Here is a 19,346-nt window from a genome sequence, read left to right on the forward strand (position 1 = left end):
CATATATATATTTTTCAATAAGAGTTATCTTTATTATCTCATATAGAAAGCCAGAAGTAGGGTCACTCCTGAGTTAGTTACTTCAGTGGAAAGAACATTAAAAACTGAGATGTCTTCCATTTTTCTGCTGTGCTATGCTATTCCATGGTTTCAGCATGGCCGAATATGTTTCATGCATTATGTATCATACAGCAATCCCCAAAGGTCAGAAGGAGGGCAAAAATACATCCCTTCCCATACGTAAAACTTTTCCAGAAACATACATTAGACTGCCCCTCATGGCACATTGACAGAAATTGAATCTCATTTCTTTACTTACCTGGTGATGGGAGTTACTGTGATTGGTCCAAGTCTCAGTAGTTTTCAGTGGAGTTGGGTGAGGTGTGTAGCATATTAGAAGTGGTATACAGGGGAAGGGCCCTGCTGGCCTGTGAGGATGCTGCGTTCCACTGTGCCTCAGAGAAATGGTATGGAAGTTAACTTGGCTCATGCCTGTTTTTACTGTATGACAAGAAGTAAATTAGCCTCTTTGCAAGAAGTTGAGTTTAATGAGAATCTAAATTGCTTTCTGAAACTTTTTTATAAAGTTTAAAACAAAACTTTTCTCCCCCAAATTTCAGCCATTTGTTTTTTTAAAAATCTTTTAATCCTTGTGGGGTTCATTAGTTCTTTATCAGTTAACGTTCTCATTTACAAAGACCAATTTACATTAACTATAGTTACATCTAACATATCAAGGGCATGCTGCGTGCTGCTGCATGCTTAGTCCTGTCCAACTTTCGTGACCCCACAGACGGTAGCCTGCCACGCTCCTTTGTCTGTGCGAGTTCCCAGGTGAGAATACTGGAGTAGGTTGCCATTTAAGGATAATTTAGGTTTTGATTAATTTGAAATGAACTTGTATGGAAGTCATAGAAATAGTGTTCTGTTTATCTTTAGGGATGTGGTAAAAACTCAGAAGGCCAGCATTCTTTGAAGCATTTCAAGAGTTGGAGAGCAGAGCTTCACTGTATTATAATTAATCTGAGCACATGGATCATATGGTAAGTTAGATTTGATTAGTACTTGTGTCCACTATAAAAAATATCTGAGTTTTATAAGGTAAGATATCTGAAGGTATTATATGAACTTATGCTTTTAAGCCTGAACACAATCTGTAAAATAAGAAAATTAACATTATCCATGAATATAAAATTTAAGTAAGAAAGAAAGCTAGTCATACCTCTAGTTTTCTTCAACATTTTCTCCATACATTAAAGAAAAATTCTTACCAGTTGATTTTGCTAAATTAGAATTCCAGAGGAGCAAAGTGTCAATTCTTCAATAGTCAGCTGGTTTGGCAATTCTCTGCAGGGGAAAGCCTGAGCATAATATAGTTTGTAAAAACTTAAGGATCTCTCAATTTCAGTACTGTTGTCATTTGGGTTGATAATTCTTCATTGTGAAGGGGCCTGTCTCATGAGAGGACAGAGTTAGCCCTGGCCTCTAACCACTGGGTGCCAAGAATAGCTTTGCCATTTGTGATAACCAGTACTGTCTCACAGCTTTGCCAAATGTCCCCAGGGGTGTGGGTGGGGCAGAATTGCTCCTATTTGAGAATCACTTGACATACCCGCATCAGCTTCTCCTGTTCCTCTTTCTTTTCATGTCCAGTTCGTTCCTGCCTATACCTTAAAGTATATAAATCTGTTCATTTCTCTCTCGAGCCACTGCATCTACCCTGATCTTCCTTTATTCCTGATGCCATCCAATCTGACATTAGACAGAGTGATGTTTTTAAAATGTAAATTGGATCATGGCAACCCTTGCTTAAAAACCTCTCATGGCACTCCATTACACTTAGGATGAATGACCCAGACTCTTAATTTGAATGCTAAGGCTCTGTGTGAACTGTCCCCGGTTATGTATGTAGATGTATCTCATTTCTCTTGCCTCACCCTATGTATTTCCCTTACCCCTTATTTAAAGACAAAAGTGGATAAATACTAACTTTATTACTTGGTGTGCAAAACTACTGAAGATGTTTTCATAATATTTGCTTAAATGTTATTTTTTTTCAGGTGTTACGAGTGTGATGAAAAATTATCAACACATTGTAATAAGAAGGTTCTATCTCAGATAGTTGATTTTCTCCAGAAACATGTTTCTAAAACACAAACAAGTAAGTTAACAGCAGTTGCTAAAGAAATTTGTATTAAAGTATAATATTTTATAATTCTTATAAAGACATAATACATTTATAAAGAGTACTTTGAGTTTTAGTGTGACCTCTCAGTATGAGTGCTGTGAATTCTTAGGTAGCAATTTTGTGATGTTATCTTGTGTTGTACTTACATAACTAATAATGAGAAGTTAGAGAGGGTAGTGACTGGATTGTGAGCTTTGGAGTCAAATGGTGCTGAATTTGAATTTCGGTTCCACCTAAATAATTTAATTGTCTGTGTGACTTTAACTTCTTATTTGTATGATAATTCTATCAAGTGGGATTGTTGTAATGCTTAGACATGTTCTCTAAAGATTAGGACATAATGTGTATAAAAATACTTGCATAAACCTCAACACATATTTATGAAATGATATCTGTTATTTGTTATCATTATAATGCCATCCTGACATTCACTACCTGGAGTTAGGCTAACCTGGAAGATTAAGGGTTCAGTTCTCAAAAGATTGCCCTCACATCACATACCATTCTCAGGCTAGGAGTTCTCAGGCCCCTGCATTTCTGACCAACTGGCTATCAGGGTGCCCACTATCCTCTTAGTTCAGTAATTGATTGGAATGACCCAGAACATAGGTCATACAATTACACAGGAACATACAATTACAGTTTCAATATAGCAGCAACAACAAAAAAAGACACAAATCAGGACCCACCAAAAGAAAAGACTTAAGCCGAGGTGTGGGAAGGTACCAGACACGAAGCTTTTGTATCCTCTTCCCATGGGGTCGGGATGCATCACCTTCCCAGTGCAGTGATGCGTCAGTACACCCAGGGTATTGTTAACCAGGGAAGCTCACTGGAGCTTCGATGTGTGGAGTTTTTAGTGGGGTTTCATTGTATAGGCGTGGTTGATTGAATCACTGGCCACATGATTTAACTGAGCCTCCAGTATCCCAACCCTCTAATCACACGTTTGGTCTTTTTGGCATGGCTGGCCCCCATCCTGAGTCATTAGTGTACACCCTCTAGAGTCCCACATGAATAAAAAAGATACTTTGCTAACATAAACTATCAAGAGTGGTGTGCGGGGCCCACTATAAGTAGAATAGATTCTCTAGTCACTCTGGAAATCCGAGGATTTAGAGAGGTATTCTTAGGAACTTGGGACAAAGAGCAGCCAAATTCTTTATTATGGAAGTGATGTATTACATATTGTACTTTCTTATCTAACATATAAGCAATATATAACACCTGTTAATATATATTAAGAATATATAGAGAAGCAGTTTCTTCAATCAAAAATGTTAAGTGCCTATCACTTAATACTTTATTTGATATGAAGTGGTAAAACAAAAATAGTTTTAACTTGTCCTCATGGAGTTTAGAGCATAGGGAGAGAGACAAACGTAACACACATGTAACTTCTCATAAGTGCTACAAAGGAAAGGAACAGATTGCAGTGACAGGCGGTCTCGTGGTCATAGTGATCAAGAAAGGTTACATGGCTGGAGTGTGGTTTGCTGAGAGAGAGCAGAACGTGATGAAGTTAAGATACGGTTGTCAGGTCATGAAGGATACTATAGGGAATTCCATGGTAAAGAATTTTTATCTTATTGGAAAAGTCATGGAAACTGTTAAAATGTTTTAAGCAGAAATGTAGTAGTCATTCCGTCTTTTTAAAAAATAAAGATCACTCTGCCAAATGGAGAACAGACTGTTGTGGGTGAAGAGTGGAGGTGGGGAGATCCTTAAGGAGGTTATTGGGGTAGGGCAGGTAAGAGATGATGAGGGGTTCTGGGGGAGAGTGGTGGACCAGGTGTAATGAGTGAGGGAGAGTAGGAGGCATCAAGTACAGATCTCAGGGTTTTGGTTAACAAGGTGAACGGGGATAAATGGCCATGATAATTTTGAAATGCCTTTGGAGCAGTTCTGCTTAGTAGGTGGCATCAGAAACTGAAAAATTATATAAAAGTATAGTTTTCAGCTGTGTTTTCTGTAGCCCAGTAGAGAATGATTTTTTTTTTTTTTAGAATGATTTTTGTTAGCTATTGCTCTGAGACAGTAATGGTGAAAACATTGGAGAAGGAGCTAGAGGAGGTAAACTCAGGTTCTTGGACAGCAGAAGAAACGATTAATTTTATCACTCACTCATTGGAAAATATGGTGGTTGTAGATATTTAATGCTTAGAGAACAGATGTTGGTCTTGATGGCTGTCTCATGAAAGCTACATATTACTTTTGTTGGCCATAAGAAGAAATATAGGGACAGGATGGCATGGGTGCCAAAAATACAGTTGTAGAAATTATTTCCTCTGGATTTTTTATGTTAGAGCTTCCTTGAGGTTAAGAATAAAGACAGTCTGATTCCATTGAATTTTACAGATTTCTTGTGTATTTATTATCACAGAGGATATTGTAAGGTAAGGAGTGTGGAATGGTATGGGAGAAAAATCATGGGGTGGTTTGGCATTCAAATCTGACTCTTTTCAATCACTAGCTCTGTAACCTAGAGCAGATTTTTGTTTATCTGAGTCTCACATTCTTTTATTTCTTTTCTTTTTTTAAAATATAAATTTATTTATTTGGCTGCACCAGGTCTTAGTTGCGACATGTGTAATCTTTAGTTGCAGGTGAAGTCTAGTTCATTGACCAAGGATCAAACCCAGGCCCCCTGCATTGGGAGTGTGGAGTCTTAACCACTGGATCAACAGGGAAGTTTTGTCAGCCTCATTTTCCTCAGCACTTTGTCCATCTTTCCCATAAGGAGAGAGGTTGATGAGACCTTTCTTAAGGTTTAAGGTGTGAAATTAAAAAAATAATGATGTAATTCGAATAGGATTTATATTTTGAGTGATGTTCACATAGAGTCCTTCAGAAATTCAAAGAGGAATACAGTGTTCAATTGAACTCAATAGGAATCATGCATGAGTGGATGAGCTGGCTCCAAATTGGTCCTTAAACGATAAACTTTGGACAGGTGGAGAGAAGACATCATTTCAGGTGGTGAGAAGGAGGTGCTAATGTAAGCTTTAACTGTGTTTATGGAACCAGGGTAGCATTTGGAATAGGGGGAAAAGGTTCTTGAAGAAGTTTGAGAGTGTTTGCTGCTGCTGCTGCTGCTGCTGCTAAGTCGCTTCAGTCGTGTCTGACTCTGTGCGACCCTATAGATGGCAGCCTACCAGGCTCCGCCGTCCCTAGGATTCTCCAGGCAAGAATACTGGAGTGGGTTGCCATTTCCTTCTCCAGTGCATGAAAGGGAAAAGTGAAAGTGAAGTCGCTCAATCGTGTCCGACTCTTAGCGACCCCATGGACTATAGCCCACCAGGCTCCTCCGTCCATTGGATTTTCCAGGCAAGAGTACTGGAGTGGGGTGCCATTGCCTTCTCCTGAGAGTGTTTAGAACCTTTAAAGTCAGGGAGAGACATAGTTCTGAATTCAAGGTTTCCAAAAGTTCTAGGTCAAAATGTTATTTTCTCTGTGTTCCAAGTTTCAGTAGCTCTTGGGGAAGTTTGATTTAAAATAAGATCCCTTGGTATTCTAGAAGTAAGTTTTTTGGGATAGTAATATTATTATAAAATACTTCACAGATCAAATATGGAAGTTGCTATTGAGGTTTGTAAGAATGCTGGATATGATTATATAGCTATTTTAAATGATAATCATGAAGATTGTGGAAATGTAAAAATGTCTGTATATGGGAACTCAAAAAGACTATAAAACCATATATATTGTGTTCAAGTGAAAAGAGTGACTTGAAAGGAGCCTTTTTATATATTAAGTAAAAATAACTCCTGAGAGGAAAGCCTGTACCTGTACGTTAAACATGTTTTTAAGTTACATGATGTCTGGGCTCATTTCACATCTGAGACATCTAGTTCAGCCTCTCTGCTCAGTGAATCTCAACTTTTGTTCCCAGTAGCTCTTTAGACTCTATCAATGTTTCTCATATTGGAAATTAAAACTAAAAAAATTAGAATGTTTTTTAATTTTACTGAAAAATAGCAGTAATTCCATGACATGTTAACACAAATATCATATTTTTAGGACAGAGAACTGTTTCTAGAACAACACAAACCTAATCAGTGGCATTGTTTTACATTTTTACAAATCTCTTGAATGTCTGGCTTAATAGGAACAGCTGGATTCTCATAGCTACTTATGCATCCAATCTGTTCTGATACCACATGGCATGTAGCTGCTGGAAAACTGCTTTGTATAATTGAGAATGAATGAAAGTTAAAAAACCAAATAGCATCTTGGGCTTATTACAAAAATACCATTGAGCTTAAGGACGCTCAAGAGATGGAGGTCGTCTTCAGATCCACTTTGAGAACTGCTGAACTAGCACATTTCCGTCCTTGTAGTTTCTGTCTTCCATCTTTCTTGCCTGAAGGCTCAGCTCAGATCCTACTTCAGTGACACTTTCGCAATCCTTTATCTCTTCTGTGTAGCCTACATTATAATCTTAACACTCGGTTTTGTGGTGTTCAGCTTTTGTGTGTATCTGTGTCTGATTTATACAACTGTACATGTCTTGAGGAATGTACCCTGCCTTACGTTCTTTCTGATTCTCATAGAACTAGGGAGTATATACTGTTGAATTGAACTGAATTCTTGCACTTTTACCAAAACACCCCTGAATATTATCAAATTATTTGTTCATTCAGTCTTTTAATATAGCTGAGTTTCTACCTTGTGCCAGAAACTGTGCTGGATGTTGGAGATACAGTAGTGCATGAGACAGATCTGTGTCTCAGTTTCTGCCATTATTTTAGTCAGTGAGGGATATTGACAAGTCATAATTACAGTTGCTGCTTAAACAGTGCTGTGATGGAGCAAGTACAGTGGACTATGAGAACACTTTGGAGTGGTATCTAACCTAGATAGAGGATCCAGGAAATTTTTATTTAGAGTAAGAGATTTCTAAGCTGGGAGCTGAAGGACAGCTAAATATTAGCTAAGCAGGGAGCTGAAGGACAACTAAATATTAGCTAAGCAGAAAGGAAAGGGGAAGTAGCTTATTGATGAAGGATACGTTCAGGGGATTGTATAGCTGCAAGATTGAGTTTTGTGATGATGGCCATGTGAGAGGTGAGAATCTGGAGGTAAGTGGAAATACCTATTGAAGGGCCTTGTAAGTTTAGAGTTTATCTTGCAGGCAGTAATGAGCCACTTACAGGTTCTAAGCAGAGAAATGGATGATCAGTTACGTATTTTAGAAAGACCACTTACTGTGCAATGGAGATAGATAGGAATGCCCTTGTATGTATACCTGCCCACTCATATGGCAGTGTCATTTTATTATATGACTCAATCCAGACTTCTAAGGACAATGGTTAACCAGGAGGTAGAGGAATTTGGAGACCAGGTGAAGTCATTGTTATTTGATTCCAAGGTAGAGGAGTAGTGGGATAGCAAGTTTTTCCTTTTTACTCTTTAAAGATTAAACTTCTTTTCAGCTGTAGAAATGGGCAAATTACATTACTACTACATGACTGGTTTAGGTAATTGCATTAAGCAGTTGAGGGAACCCCAGTGCTGGTTCCCAGAAGAATGCTTACAGCTGTGTAGATCTCACATCTGATGCTAGGATTTGCTTTAAAAAAAATAACTCGCCACAATCTCCACCTCAAACACATATCAGAAGACTGAAAACAACAAATAAAATCTCCTTATAAAGAAAAGTTCATATATAACACAAGATTGGAAAAAGAGCAAGAAAACTTTCTTGTGAGACCCACTCAGAAAACCAGAAATATGTATTGTTAAAAGTGGGCCAATTTTCTCAGAAGGGCTTATTGTTCATTTTGATAGTCTTGTAAACGTCACAGAAGTATTCTACAAACACAGGAATTCCTGTCGAAATTGTATCATTGCATATATGTGAACTAGACAAATGATAGAATCCCACATTCTTTTCTAAACCAGTAAATTTGAGTAATACTGATGGGATGCCATTTTCAAAGAACTTAAAGAGAGCGTAAAATGTTATATTCTGTTCAATTCATCAAGCTTATGCTCCTGATGTAAAAAGACATGTTGGTTCTTTGGTTTTATTAAGTTTGTTGTACCTTTTTTTGAAATAAGAAAGTATATACATTTGGGATCTGAAATAATATATCTGAGTATAAATAATATTGTACTCTTTTACAATAACAATGTGTAATGTAATACTTTAACTTTTTAAATAATACAGTTCTGCTATAAAGTGTCAGTCATATGCCTAAAATTTGCATTTTCAAAAAATAAGTACTAAAAATAGTTATTTCCATATATGAAAGGGGTTAGGGACAAAAAAAAATGTTGAACATTTAAAAAAACAACTTGTTACCTGTAGGAATTTAAATCTGGAGTTCCTCTTGTGAACTACAGAACACAGAAAACCACTTGAATGAATTTACTCAATTCTCCCCAAAATGGTGCTAACTTGTACCCTTCTGGGTATAGAAGAAGATGTTAAATTGTGTACAGTGTGTACTTAGAGCACTAGGGCTTAATTTTTTTTGATGAACCCTTTGAGAAGGGCTGCTGTAAACTTTAATAAAGGTATAAATTCATACACCACCAAGACATCCAGCAATTGGTTATATCCAACTTTTGCTTGAAAGCAGTAGTCTTTTCTATCACCACTAGCATTTCACCAGTGTCTTAAGTTGTTACATTTAGTAACCTTATCATCCATTGTTAGACAGACAGATAGCAGATCATAATGGATGTGTGGATTCTGAACCCAGATTGCCTAGGTTTGAATCTACTCTGTACAATGAGCTGTGTGCCTTCGTTTGATCATGATCTTTACAATGAGGAAAGTTATCAGAGGAGATGATGCTTTCAGATTCTTTCTTTAAATAAGCATACTGCAAAATAAGTTTGTTTTCCTCATGCCTATGGAACACTCACGATGCCCTAGTGTTCCAGCTCTGGTTTAACCAAGACAGTTCACAAATATTTATGCCTTTGCAAAAAGAGCGACATTTGATATTACTTGGCAACAAATCCACTGTTGGTTGTTTTCAATTTTCTCCTATGATGAGCAAAACTGCATCTCTGTGTATTTGCTTCTCTATTTCTGTAGGTTAAATTTTTTGGAATTTCTGGCCAATTTATAAACACATCTTGAATTTTGATTACTGTTGTTAAGCTGCCTTCCAGAAAGACTATACAAAGGATATAGTTGGCAAGAATACTCATTTTTCCATATTTAACTTTCTTTATAGTTTTTAGCGATTTTTTTGGTTTTGTCTTTGGGGGTTTGGAGGGAGCAGTAATGAAGTTTTGAGAGTCATTGTTACTAAGTCGACCAGTCTTTAATGGTTTTTCAGCCTTTGAGGTCATGCTTTGAAAGTCTTTTGTATTCTAAGATTATAAAGATATTCACTCACAATTTTCTGGTGCATTAAAGATTTTTTAAAGTTTATAATTTAATATCTAGAGTTGGTTTAAAAGGTAGGGAATCTTTGTATTGGACTCATTCTTATGGTGGCAGAATTTGAGGTACTTAAGATTACTTTTTAGATAGTCTTAGCCAAATTTTGAAAACATTTTTTTTTTTTCTCTTTATTTTGGCTCTGCTGGTGCTTCAGCCAGCAAATGATGAAGACTTGGTCTAGTTTATTTCTTTGTTATTGTTGTGGCAGGTTTGTCCTTTTAATTACACCATCCTTCAAAACACCTTGAAGTTCAGCCTTAGTGCATTCATTCTGTGTTCATAAAGGAAGAGTTCTTCAAGTGAATATGATCTAAAATCGCTGCCAGATTGAGAAAGCTTTGTTGTCTCTAAAAACAAAATGATCAATAATTATTCTACGTTGGAAGTAATAAATTGCATTTTATTAAAATGCATACCTGTCTGTAGATCAGATAATTGTGAGGCTGATTCAAACACCCTTGTTTTCAACTAGAACCTTAAACTTGCAGCTGACAGTTTCAGTAAGCAAATGTACACGAATACTTCACTTCTAAAAGTTTTACCATGATGTAATCATGAATTTAAGGCTAAATTTCTCTATGCTATTCATTGTGTGTCAATTCCTTACACTCTAGTCATAAATCATAGGCAATTAATTATAAATAATTACAGATAGTGGTACATACAGTACCTGGTATACAGTGGACATTTAATAAAGCAATTTTATTTGAACTGTTACATTTTACATTTATAGTTTACATATATTTATGTAAACTGTTTCATATATGACTGTTTCATTGTAAGCATGCTGCTTAGTAAAATGAAAAACATGCACTTTAAATAAGATACATATAAATAGTACTTAGAAAATGTCAGTCCAAAAATGAAAAACATGCACTTTAAATAAGATACATATAAATAGTACTTAAAAAATGTCAGTCCGTTTTCTAGTCCTATTATTGGATCCATTTAATATTCAAGCCTAATAGCATAATTAATTTTGAATATGTTCTCACAGAGTTACATGTAAAAGTCAACAAAACAGACTCTTGCCACTTGTGCGAAGTAGCTATTTAACCATGAAATAAACTATTTTTATTGCCATTGCCCCGTGGATATGTTCTTCCTGGCAGTGCTGTCCATATTTGGTGGCTCTGCATGGAGAGCCAGGTGGTGCTGAAAAGCATCGCACAGTGAAGCGTGGATATATCTAGGTTTGACATTTGTTATCCCTTACTGCTGAAGGGAAGGGTAAAATCTGGTTTTCCATATGCTTATGCTTTTTTTGCCTGCAGTTTTGACCAGATGGTCTTATGAACATTGTTTACTTTAAGATGCTATCCCAGATGTTTTGAAAACTGATGGGTAAATGTGGTATACAGATACATAAATCATTTGCACTTTATGGTTTAACAAATACTATTTGGCCTTATAAGATTATAATTTAGTTCTGGAAGTATTTTCCCAAGTGAATAATAAATGTAATTTACAGATATATAGTATATATTTATATAGAGTTAATATCTATATAGTTTATTTCCCCCAGCCACTCTGTTTTCATAATAAGCTAAAACATGGCCACATTTATTAAGAACATTAACTAAAGGGAATACTTGTCAGAAGTCATATTTGTTAGGGGTTGAGAACAGTCAAATCTTGCCTGCTATTTTTTTGTAATTCTTCTCATTGTGCATAAATCACTGAAGAGAAATTACCTGGCAAAATGACAATGGACTTATAATCAAAAGATTATCATTTTTAATTCTGGGCGAATCACTTAACCATTTGGAGAAGAGTTTTGTAAAATCATAGCAACAGCCTTGCCCCAGAAGACGGGACACTGCTTGGATTTAATTATTCTTTCGTCCTAAATCTCTTAAAAATCACTGTGAAAGCATCCAGTGGCAACAGCTACAATGAGAGCCTGAAGTCTGTCAATTCTGGACTTTAGTCAGAATATCAGATGTAATTAAGAGGTGGACTGCTCCCGTATGCAAGCCAAGATCGGCATGGGGCTTCCTCTTGTTTGTGCAGTGCTTCTTAAGCACTGGCTGGCTTTTTTCATTTGCTTTTACATTTCCTTGCAAGTTTGAATACTGTCTGGCGTTTTCCCGCTTTTCCTTTTCTCTACGCCTGGCCTCTGTACTTCAGTGACCCTCTCCATTGATTATACCAAGCTTTGTCCCGGGCTCTAGTGTGGGGTTAATTCTTATCATTTGTTTTAATATCTAGAGGACAGGAGGAAAGATCTATTTTAATAGATCTTTTAGTTCTTTTCTGTGTTAATTCAGAATTCTAGGGTTGGGATTTAAGAACAACTCTTCGTTATCTGGATAACAAATATCCAGTAACAACCAAGAGTGTTTAACATAGGAATAAAGGGGAAAACAGGAATAAAGGGGAAAAACAGGTAATAGAGTTTATGATAAAATGTTGCAAAACAGGGTGAAAGTTGAGTTGAAGGAAAAATCTTTTATTTATAATAGATTTGGTTAGTGAAAGAAACATCTGAGAAACCACAGATCTATTTTTCTCACTAAGATGTTTCCACGTTAGGAAAAAAAGCAGGATCACAAAAACCACAAAGTCAATGTGAAAGGCAAAACTCACATTAGCAATTTAGGAAATCCAGAAATGAGATAAACTTGAGGGGAAAGTCCCTGGAAAATACAGGAAATGATTAAAGAGAAGAAAGGGAGAGCAGACAAACAATGGACATGACAAATAGCTCATGAAGATGTGGATGTTGGCATGAATAGCAATTTCGGGGGGCTCTCTGGGCTGTTTTTCACACGCTTACATAGTGCATAGCATGCCAGATACTTTGCAAAGCAAGTTTAGCTCATTTAATCCTTATAAAAACCATATAAGAAAATATGTTAATCATCCCATTTGATACTGGAGCCCTATAGCTAGAAGCCTTTTCTTTGGCAAAAGTCAGAGATTCCAAGTCAAGCCTAATTTGACCAACAAGGTGTGCATGATATCAGTCTGCCAGCATCTAAGACTGAGGTTTCTCTTGATGGTGTTTGTTTCCCATTCCTGTCCCTGAGAAAAGGGCCGCCTCAGCTCCTTTATATCTCTTTTAATGCTTTTGTACAGAAGGCTGGGAAGGAGATGTCTTAATTTATTTCCTCTTAAGAAGTCATTAGAAGCATATAAAGCTAAAATTTGACTGTATTTGCTGTTTAATGTTGTAGGTTTTAATTTATATTGAGCTTTTAAAATATATGTTCTCTTCAACGTCACACCCTTGTGGAGAATAGAGCAGTCATAAGAGACATTCTCTCATCTCCATGAATCTGGTTGGAGAAGCAGACAGCCAAACACTTAAAAGTTAATTAGCAATGCAAGACAGCATGTCAGTATTGCGTGCGTGCATGCTAAGTCACTTCAGCTATATCCAACTCTTTGAAACCCCATGGACTGCAGCCTGCCAGGCTCCTCTGTCCATGGGATTCTCCAGGCAAGAGTACTGGAAGGGGTTGGTGGCCAGTTCCCTCTCCAATGTCAGTATAGGTAAATAAAAATATAATTGTAAATACTGTAAAATCTGAGAGTTGAGATGAATATAAAAGAATATCCCTTTAAAACCAGAAGATTTGAGAACTTGGCAGTTTCCTGTCAAACTTCAAATTATAATGATTTAGAAATCTGTTAAATAGATAATAATCAATAATGTCAGTTCATAAATGTTAGAAATTTTTCTTCATTTTCAAAGTTATTAAACATGATGAATTGATATAATTTTCAAATCATCATTAATTATGCAAGTCAGTAAGCCCAAAACATGCACTTTACCATACCCTTAAGTATTAGGTATTTTACTTTTTATATTATGCTGTGGGGTTCCCCACCCCCCATCCCCAGGTTCTGCATCCTTGGATTCAGCCAACCACAGATCAGAAATATTCCCCCCCAAATTCCAGATAGTTCCTAAAAGAAAAACCTGAATTTGCTATTCACTGGCAACTATTTATTTACATAGCATTTTTATTGTACTAGTTATTATAAGTGATCTAGAGATGATTTAAACTATATGGGTGGATGTGCGTATGTTACATGCAAATACTGTGCCATTTTATATAAGAGACTTGAGCATCCATGGATTTTATTTTGAAGTTTCTAATTTATAGAAAACAACAATACCATCCCAAATTACAACTGTATAGTGTTTTTAAAATTCCATCACATTTCTTCTGTTTATTAATTGGCATTCTTTTGTAAGGAAACTTTTTTTCTTTCATCCTCATATAAAAAGTCTATTATCAATTCAGACTCATTCTCATTTTGTTCAGTGAGTAACACTCTTTTTATCACTCTTCTTTATTTTGATATCCCAACTGTTCCAAATTGGACCACTGGAAATCTGTTCAAAATGATGACTGTGTATTTTGACATGCTCATCTTTTTTTCTTCTTTGGAGCACTTATTTTCTGGCATAACAAAAATGGTATAGGCTCATTTTGCCTCTTTTGCTGTCCCAAGTTTAGAATCAGCCTTTTCTTCAAAGAGTCTTCATTTGTTTTAATGGGCAATGGTATTTAGAAAACAAGATCTTTTCTACTTGCTTATTTAAAATTCATTTTAAACTACTTTATTTTTAAATTCATCTGGAATTCTACAGGGAGGTTTGAAGAATGGATGTGTATATATTAAGATGAATTAAAATGAGTTGCTTTAGCAGTAAGATACAAAACAAGAGCTACTTATTTCCATTTGTATTCTTGCCCTTCAGAAACACTGATTCAGAGGAAAATCTTATTTAATTTTAAATAATATATTTAAATTGTATCAAATAATATGTATTTAAAATCTCATATCCATTGTGTTTTCTCTAACTTAGGTGCATTTTCTAGAATCATAAAACTTTGTGAAGAAAAATGTGAAACAGGTGAAAAAAATAAGGGAAGAAAAGGTGGCAATGTAACATCTGTAAAGGGAATTACAAATTTAGGAAATACTTGCTTCTTTAATGCGGTCATGCAGGTAAGAGCCATGAGAAAGCTTTGTAAAATGTAAAAGTTTGTTTTAATTAATTTGTGTTTTTTGGCACATCTTAGACGTCAAATAGCACACCTTGGACTGCTAAGTTTGTCTAGAAGTTTGTCTATTTTCTTTTTGATTGTTTTAGGCTGTCTTTAGCCATTGAGCTTCCCTTGTGGCTCAGCTGGTAAAGAATCTGCCTGCCATGTGGGAGACCTGGGTTCGATCCCTGGGTTGGGAAGATCCCCTGGAGAAGGGAAAGGCTACCCACTCCAGTATTCGGGCCTGGAGAATTCCATGGACTGTATAGGCCATGGAGTCGCAAAGAGTCAGACATGATTGAGCGACTTTCATTTTCACTTTAGCCATTGTCATACACATACATATGCCTGCTTTTTCCACAGTGATTCTGAAAGACCTCTGTATTTTACCATGGCTCTGTCAGTAATAGTGATATTTATTAAATGTAAAATGTATTTAGTTAAATTTTCTTAAAACCTAAAGACATTTTTGCTATATCAGATGATATTTGAAACTTGGAGAGAGTATTTATTCTGTGAAATTGGAGGCATATTATAACTGAATCAGAAGATGTTACTTTTATTTTCTTTCAGAATTTGGCACAGTCTTACATTCTTACTGAATTGATGAATGAAATCAAAGAACATGGTACAAAACTCAAGATTGTTCCTTCCTCTGACTCTCAACTGGTAAGAAGTATAATTATCTGGATAATGGCTCTTTTTAGGTAAGCCGGTGATGTTGCCAAAATCTATTTTTCTTACTTCTCAGAGCTATCCATTGAGATGGTAGTCAGAGTTTGAAAAAAATAATTCAAAAGCATTTTGTGAAAATAAATAATAAGACTTAAAACTTCTAAATCAGAGCTTTAAGGTATGTTGTGCTTCAAACATCTCATAAGTCAAACAACACAAAAAATACTGTGGCAGCTTTTGAGTAGACATACTAGAAAAGATTAAAGCATTTTGATTTTTGTTGAATGAAATGTCTAGGATTCTTGTTTTATATTATAAAATCTGTATTATAAAATTTATAGTTATTGGTGACATTTGCTTAAATATAGCATTTTTATTCTTTAAAGGTAGATTTAATTTTAATAGTGATCATCTAAAGGTTTTTTGGAGCCTAGTTTGATATTGGGTTTTTAAACTAGTGAGAAAGGGAAAAAGGCAGCCTCTGACACTCGGAAGCTAGCCTGATACCCACAGTTAGGCCATGTTATTCACGTGAACCTCACAGAATACCAGCCTCAAGCAAGGTTACTCCAAGACTGTTAAAATGAGACAAAACAAGTCCGCTTGATATTTTTGTCTAAACCAAAATTACTCTTCCACTGAGAAAACCCCAGTCACCTTCTCTTGGCCAAAATGAGTCACTGTGACTTTTTTTTTTTTTCACTTGTTACAGCTTTATCTTCATTCTAGTCTCCTTTTATTGAGATATGTCATCATAGAAATACCCCCACTTTCTGACAGCATCCAATTGAGAGCAGACCTTTTCTTAAATTATTTTCCTTAGATTAATTTCTTCCCTTAACCACCCAACTGAAACCCAAATCCTCCATTGATTCTTTTGAATACCTCTGATTGAGACACTCCATGGTTGCCCGTTGTGTGTGTTCCCCCTCAAAGCAACAAGTAATGAACCCATCTTGTTCTGCTCCAAGTGTGTTCTTGGTGGTCTTGGAGGGTATTACACTAATAATTAGGATTCCAGTTAGAAATTGATTTGTCTGTGTGTGTCTTAGAGGAACAAAGAGTGATGGTATAGCTCATAATCTGGCTGTTGAAATTCTTAAAAAAGAGGAATTCTAAAACTTCTTAGCCCAATGTAGTAACCTTAGATTTTTCTTCCAAGGAGGCAATTTTGAAAGATACTATGGTTGTATTTTTTGTTGAAAAGTCAGTCTGTAAACTCACTGCCCTTTCATTCTCTTGAGATTTTTATGGTGGAGCCCTGTTCCCACCTTGGAAGCTAGGGAAGACTACTTTACTAAATAATGCTAGGCGTTTGAAAAGATTTCTTACTAACTGTGATCTGATGTTAGATTTAAGTATTTCACACTTGAAGCTGTGAAATTAGTGTATGGCAATCAGATATTATAGCTGATCACTGTAGGTTTCTGTCATTCTAAGAGGGAAATTTTCAATCTTAAGTCTTAGTTTTTTAGGACATAATAGCTGACCTGAGTTGTGGGACTATCAGTATAGATCACTGCTCTTTCACCACCTGTTTTCTTTGGGCCTTTGTAATCTGTATGCCTTTTCTTTCTTTTCCTTACCTTATTGTGGCTCAAAGCACCAGTAATATGTTGAACAGAAGTGATAAATGTCTTAGTCCCCAAATTAGGGAGAAAACACTCAGTACTTCATTATTATTAAGAGTAGACATAAAGTACAAAGTTATGTATTTGTGACATAATCTCCCATTCCTTATTTTGTTAGTAAAGTATTTGGAAAAAAGAGTATGGGGTTTTGCTAATAAATGTTTATGATTATTTGTGAATATGTACAAATAGCAAGTCAATGAGTAATTTTAGGAGAGCACATGAAGGGATAGTTAAAACCAATGAAAGATTGGTTTTTCACTCTTAAGCTAATAGTTATATAAAGCAAAGGGCAGAGGATATGAGAATACCTATATTTTTCAAGGTAAGGCATTTAATTTCATTTTTTATATAGTTATCTTGTATATGAGGGAATAAAGCTTCTTAATACACTTGAGATGGTTTAGTCATCATTTAAACAGTGTAACTCTCTCTTAGATTTCTTTAATGACATTTTATTTTAAAATTGTTTATTTCTGACAAAGAGTTGATCCTATTTTTAAAGGACCCATTAGTGGTGGAACTTTCAAGCCCTGGACCGTTGACCTCAGCCTTGTTCCTGTTTCTTCACAGCATGAAGGAGACTGAAAGAGAACCACTTTCTCCCAAAGTTCTTTTTAATCAGCTTTGTCAGAAGTGGGTACATCTACATGTATATATATATATATATAATATATATATTATATATATGTATATATAATAAATATATATATATATATTCCTAGTTTTGTGATATTCGGTGGTGTGTCATGTACCTTAAGGGTGTCCCCAAATTTTCCAGATAAAAGTTCAGTATACTGTACTGTGAAGCTTGACACATGTACTGTACTTGATGTGTAGTCATTGCTTAATAAATGTTAGCTATATTGTTTTCAGTGTCCTGAAGATCTCATCTTCATGGGAACAGTAACCACATTTTGTGCTTCTGCTTATAGAAGAAGGAGTAAATTAAAGCTTTGAATATATGAATATTGAATATATGTTATTTCAAGGTGATTTTAAATAATAGTAATATATGTTGATAAAATGACTTTATTTATTTATTTTTCTTTCCTGTTTTGTTTTTAAATCATAGGGCCCCTGCATTTAAAAGTTTTCAACAACAGGACAGTCAGGAACTTCTTCATTATTTGCTGGATGCAGTGAGGACAGAAGAAACAAAGGTCAGATTTCTCAATGTTTATCACATATACTCTTTAAGAAGAAGGTACAAATTGAAGGAATTTTACCAAAATTTTAATGTACAGTTGAAAGTAATTTTGACTTTTTTTAAACTATTCTGTTTATCCTCCTCCCTTTTTTTGCCCTGCCTACCACAAGATTATTTTTTTTATCATTTTACAGCTCTATTATCCTTTATTAGTTTATATACTTTGACTATAAATAACAGAAATTAATTAAAGCTAGCTTAAATAAAGAAAAAGGAATCTAATATTCCAGATAAATGGGGATATAGGACAGGAAGTTTTTCAGAAATCCAGAAAGTATTCTCCTTTTCCCCCTGGTTTCTCTGGCTCTGTAGATTTTCTTTATGCATGTCTCTGCAGACTGAGTAGCTTCTTTGCTTCCCTGTCTGAATGGTAGCTCCTAACCACCATGGCTTGCATGTTGCAGTTCCACGGCTTGCATGTTGCAGTTCCACCTGTATAAAGATGAACTGGCTGCTTGTGAATCCTAATTTTAAATTCCCAAAAGAGAGAAACCTCATTGTCCCATGTTGGATTAGAATTCACTCAGGGACTAGAGGATTGGGGTCCCAGCCTCCTGAGTCAGGGTCTGTTGAGTAAAGATGTAGATAGATTTCTCACACAGTATTTACTGTAATCCTGTCCCTTAATTGATTGGCTGTTGGTTGACTAATATTAAATTAGTTATTTTCACCTTTTTTGTTGGGGTCCTGTGCAAATAGGATATAGTTTTTCAGAGAAAATGCCAGACATTAAAGATGTCCAGTATACAGCACATATCCCCCACTTCCTCCTTTCTCAATTGGAGCAGACCCTGCTAATCATTCATCACTAGTTAGGATTCAGTCTCAGAATCATTCTCGACATAGCACTCTGGACAGCCCCTGCCAATCCTAATTGTCGTAACAAGTGAAAACCCTGTTTCCTGCTCAAGGTGAATATATTTCTCAATCTGTATGTTAATTTGCAGTGGGACAGCCAGGTGCAAGTGAGGTGCTGATGTGCTTGTGGTAGGTGTTTCTTTTGTTACTGTTACTCTTCTTTTTTAATTCTGCTTTGTTTGAATTGTACATGACATTGTAGTGTTTCTTTATTCTGAATGGCCAGGCCAGTTTTCAGTGAAGAGATAGTAATGGTTCTAATAATTTCTCAGAAATTATCTTAAAGAATGAGCTAGTTACCAAACAGTGTATATTACAGTTCTATCCTTAAATGGCTGTTTATAAGCTCTCATATTAAATGAGTTGAATTTCC

At 35.7% G+C, this 19,346-nt stretch overlaps 1 protein-coding gene across 13 annotated transcripts in view; it reads left to right on the forward strand.

Annotated features, from left to right (window-relative positions):
* USP45 (ubiquitin specific peptidase 45) overlaps positions 1 to 19,346 on the forward strand; it is a 55,926-nt gene that overhangs the window by 9,547 nt on the left and 27,033 nt on the right. For all 13 annotated transcript variants that reach the window (XR_014065119.1, XR_014065118.1, XM_081529135.1 and 10 more), the window contains 6 exons: positions 940 to 1,043; positions 2,061 to 2,161; positions 14,419 to 14,561; positions 15,173 to 15,268; positions 17,411 to 17,541; positions 17,981 to 18,068. Coding sequence is in view for 11 of the 13 variants with exons in the window: in XM_081529135.1 (XP_081385261.1) it covers positions 940 to 1,043; positions 2,061 to 2,161; positions 14,419 to 14,561; positions 15,173 to 15,268; positions 17,411 to 17,541; positions 17,981 to 18,068 (663 nt within the window). In the remaining 2 variants the exon portion in view is untranslated. The remainder of the gene's footprint in view (positions 1 to 939; positions 1,044 to 2,060; positions 2,162 to 14,418; positions 14,562 to 15,172; positions 15,269 to 17,410; positions 17,542 to 17,980; positions 18,069 to 19,346) is intronic.

Source organism: Giraffa tippelskirchi, chromosome 9 (genome assembly GCF_054371585.1).
Source record: "Giraffa tippelskirchi isolate mGirTip1 chromosome 9, T2T-mGirTip1v1.2.pri, whole genome shotgun sequence".
Classification (NCBI taxonomy): Eukaryota; Metazoa; Chordata; class Mammalia; order Artiodactyla; family Giraffidae; genus Giraffa; species Giraffa tippelskirchi.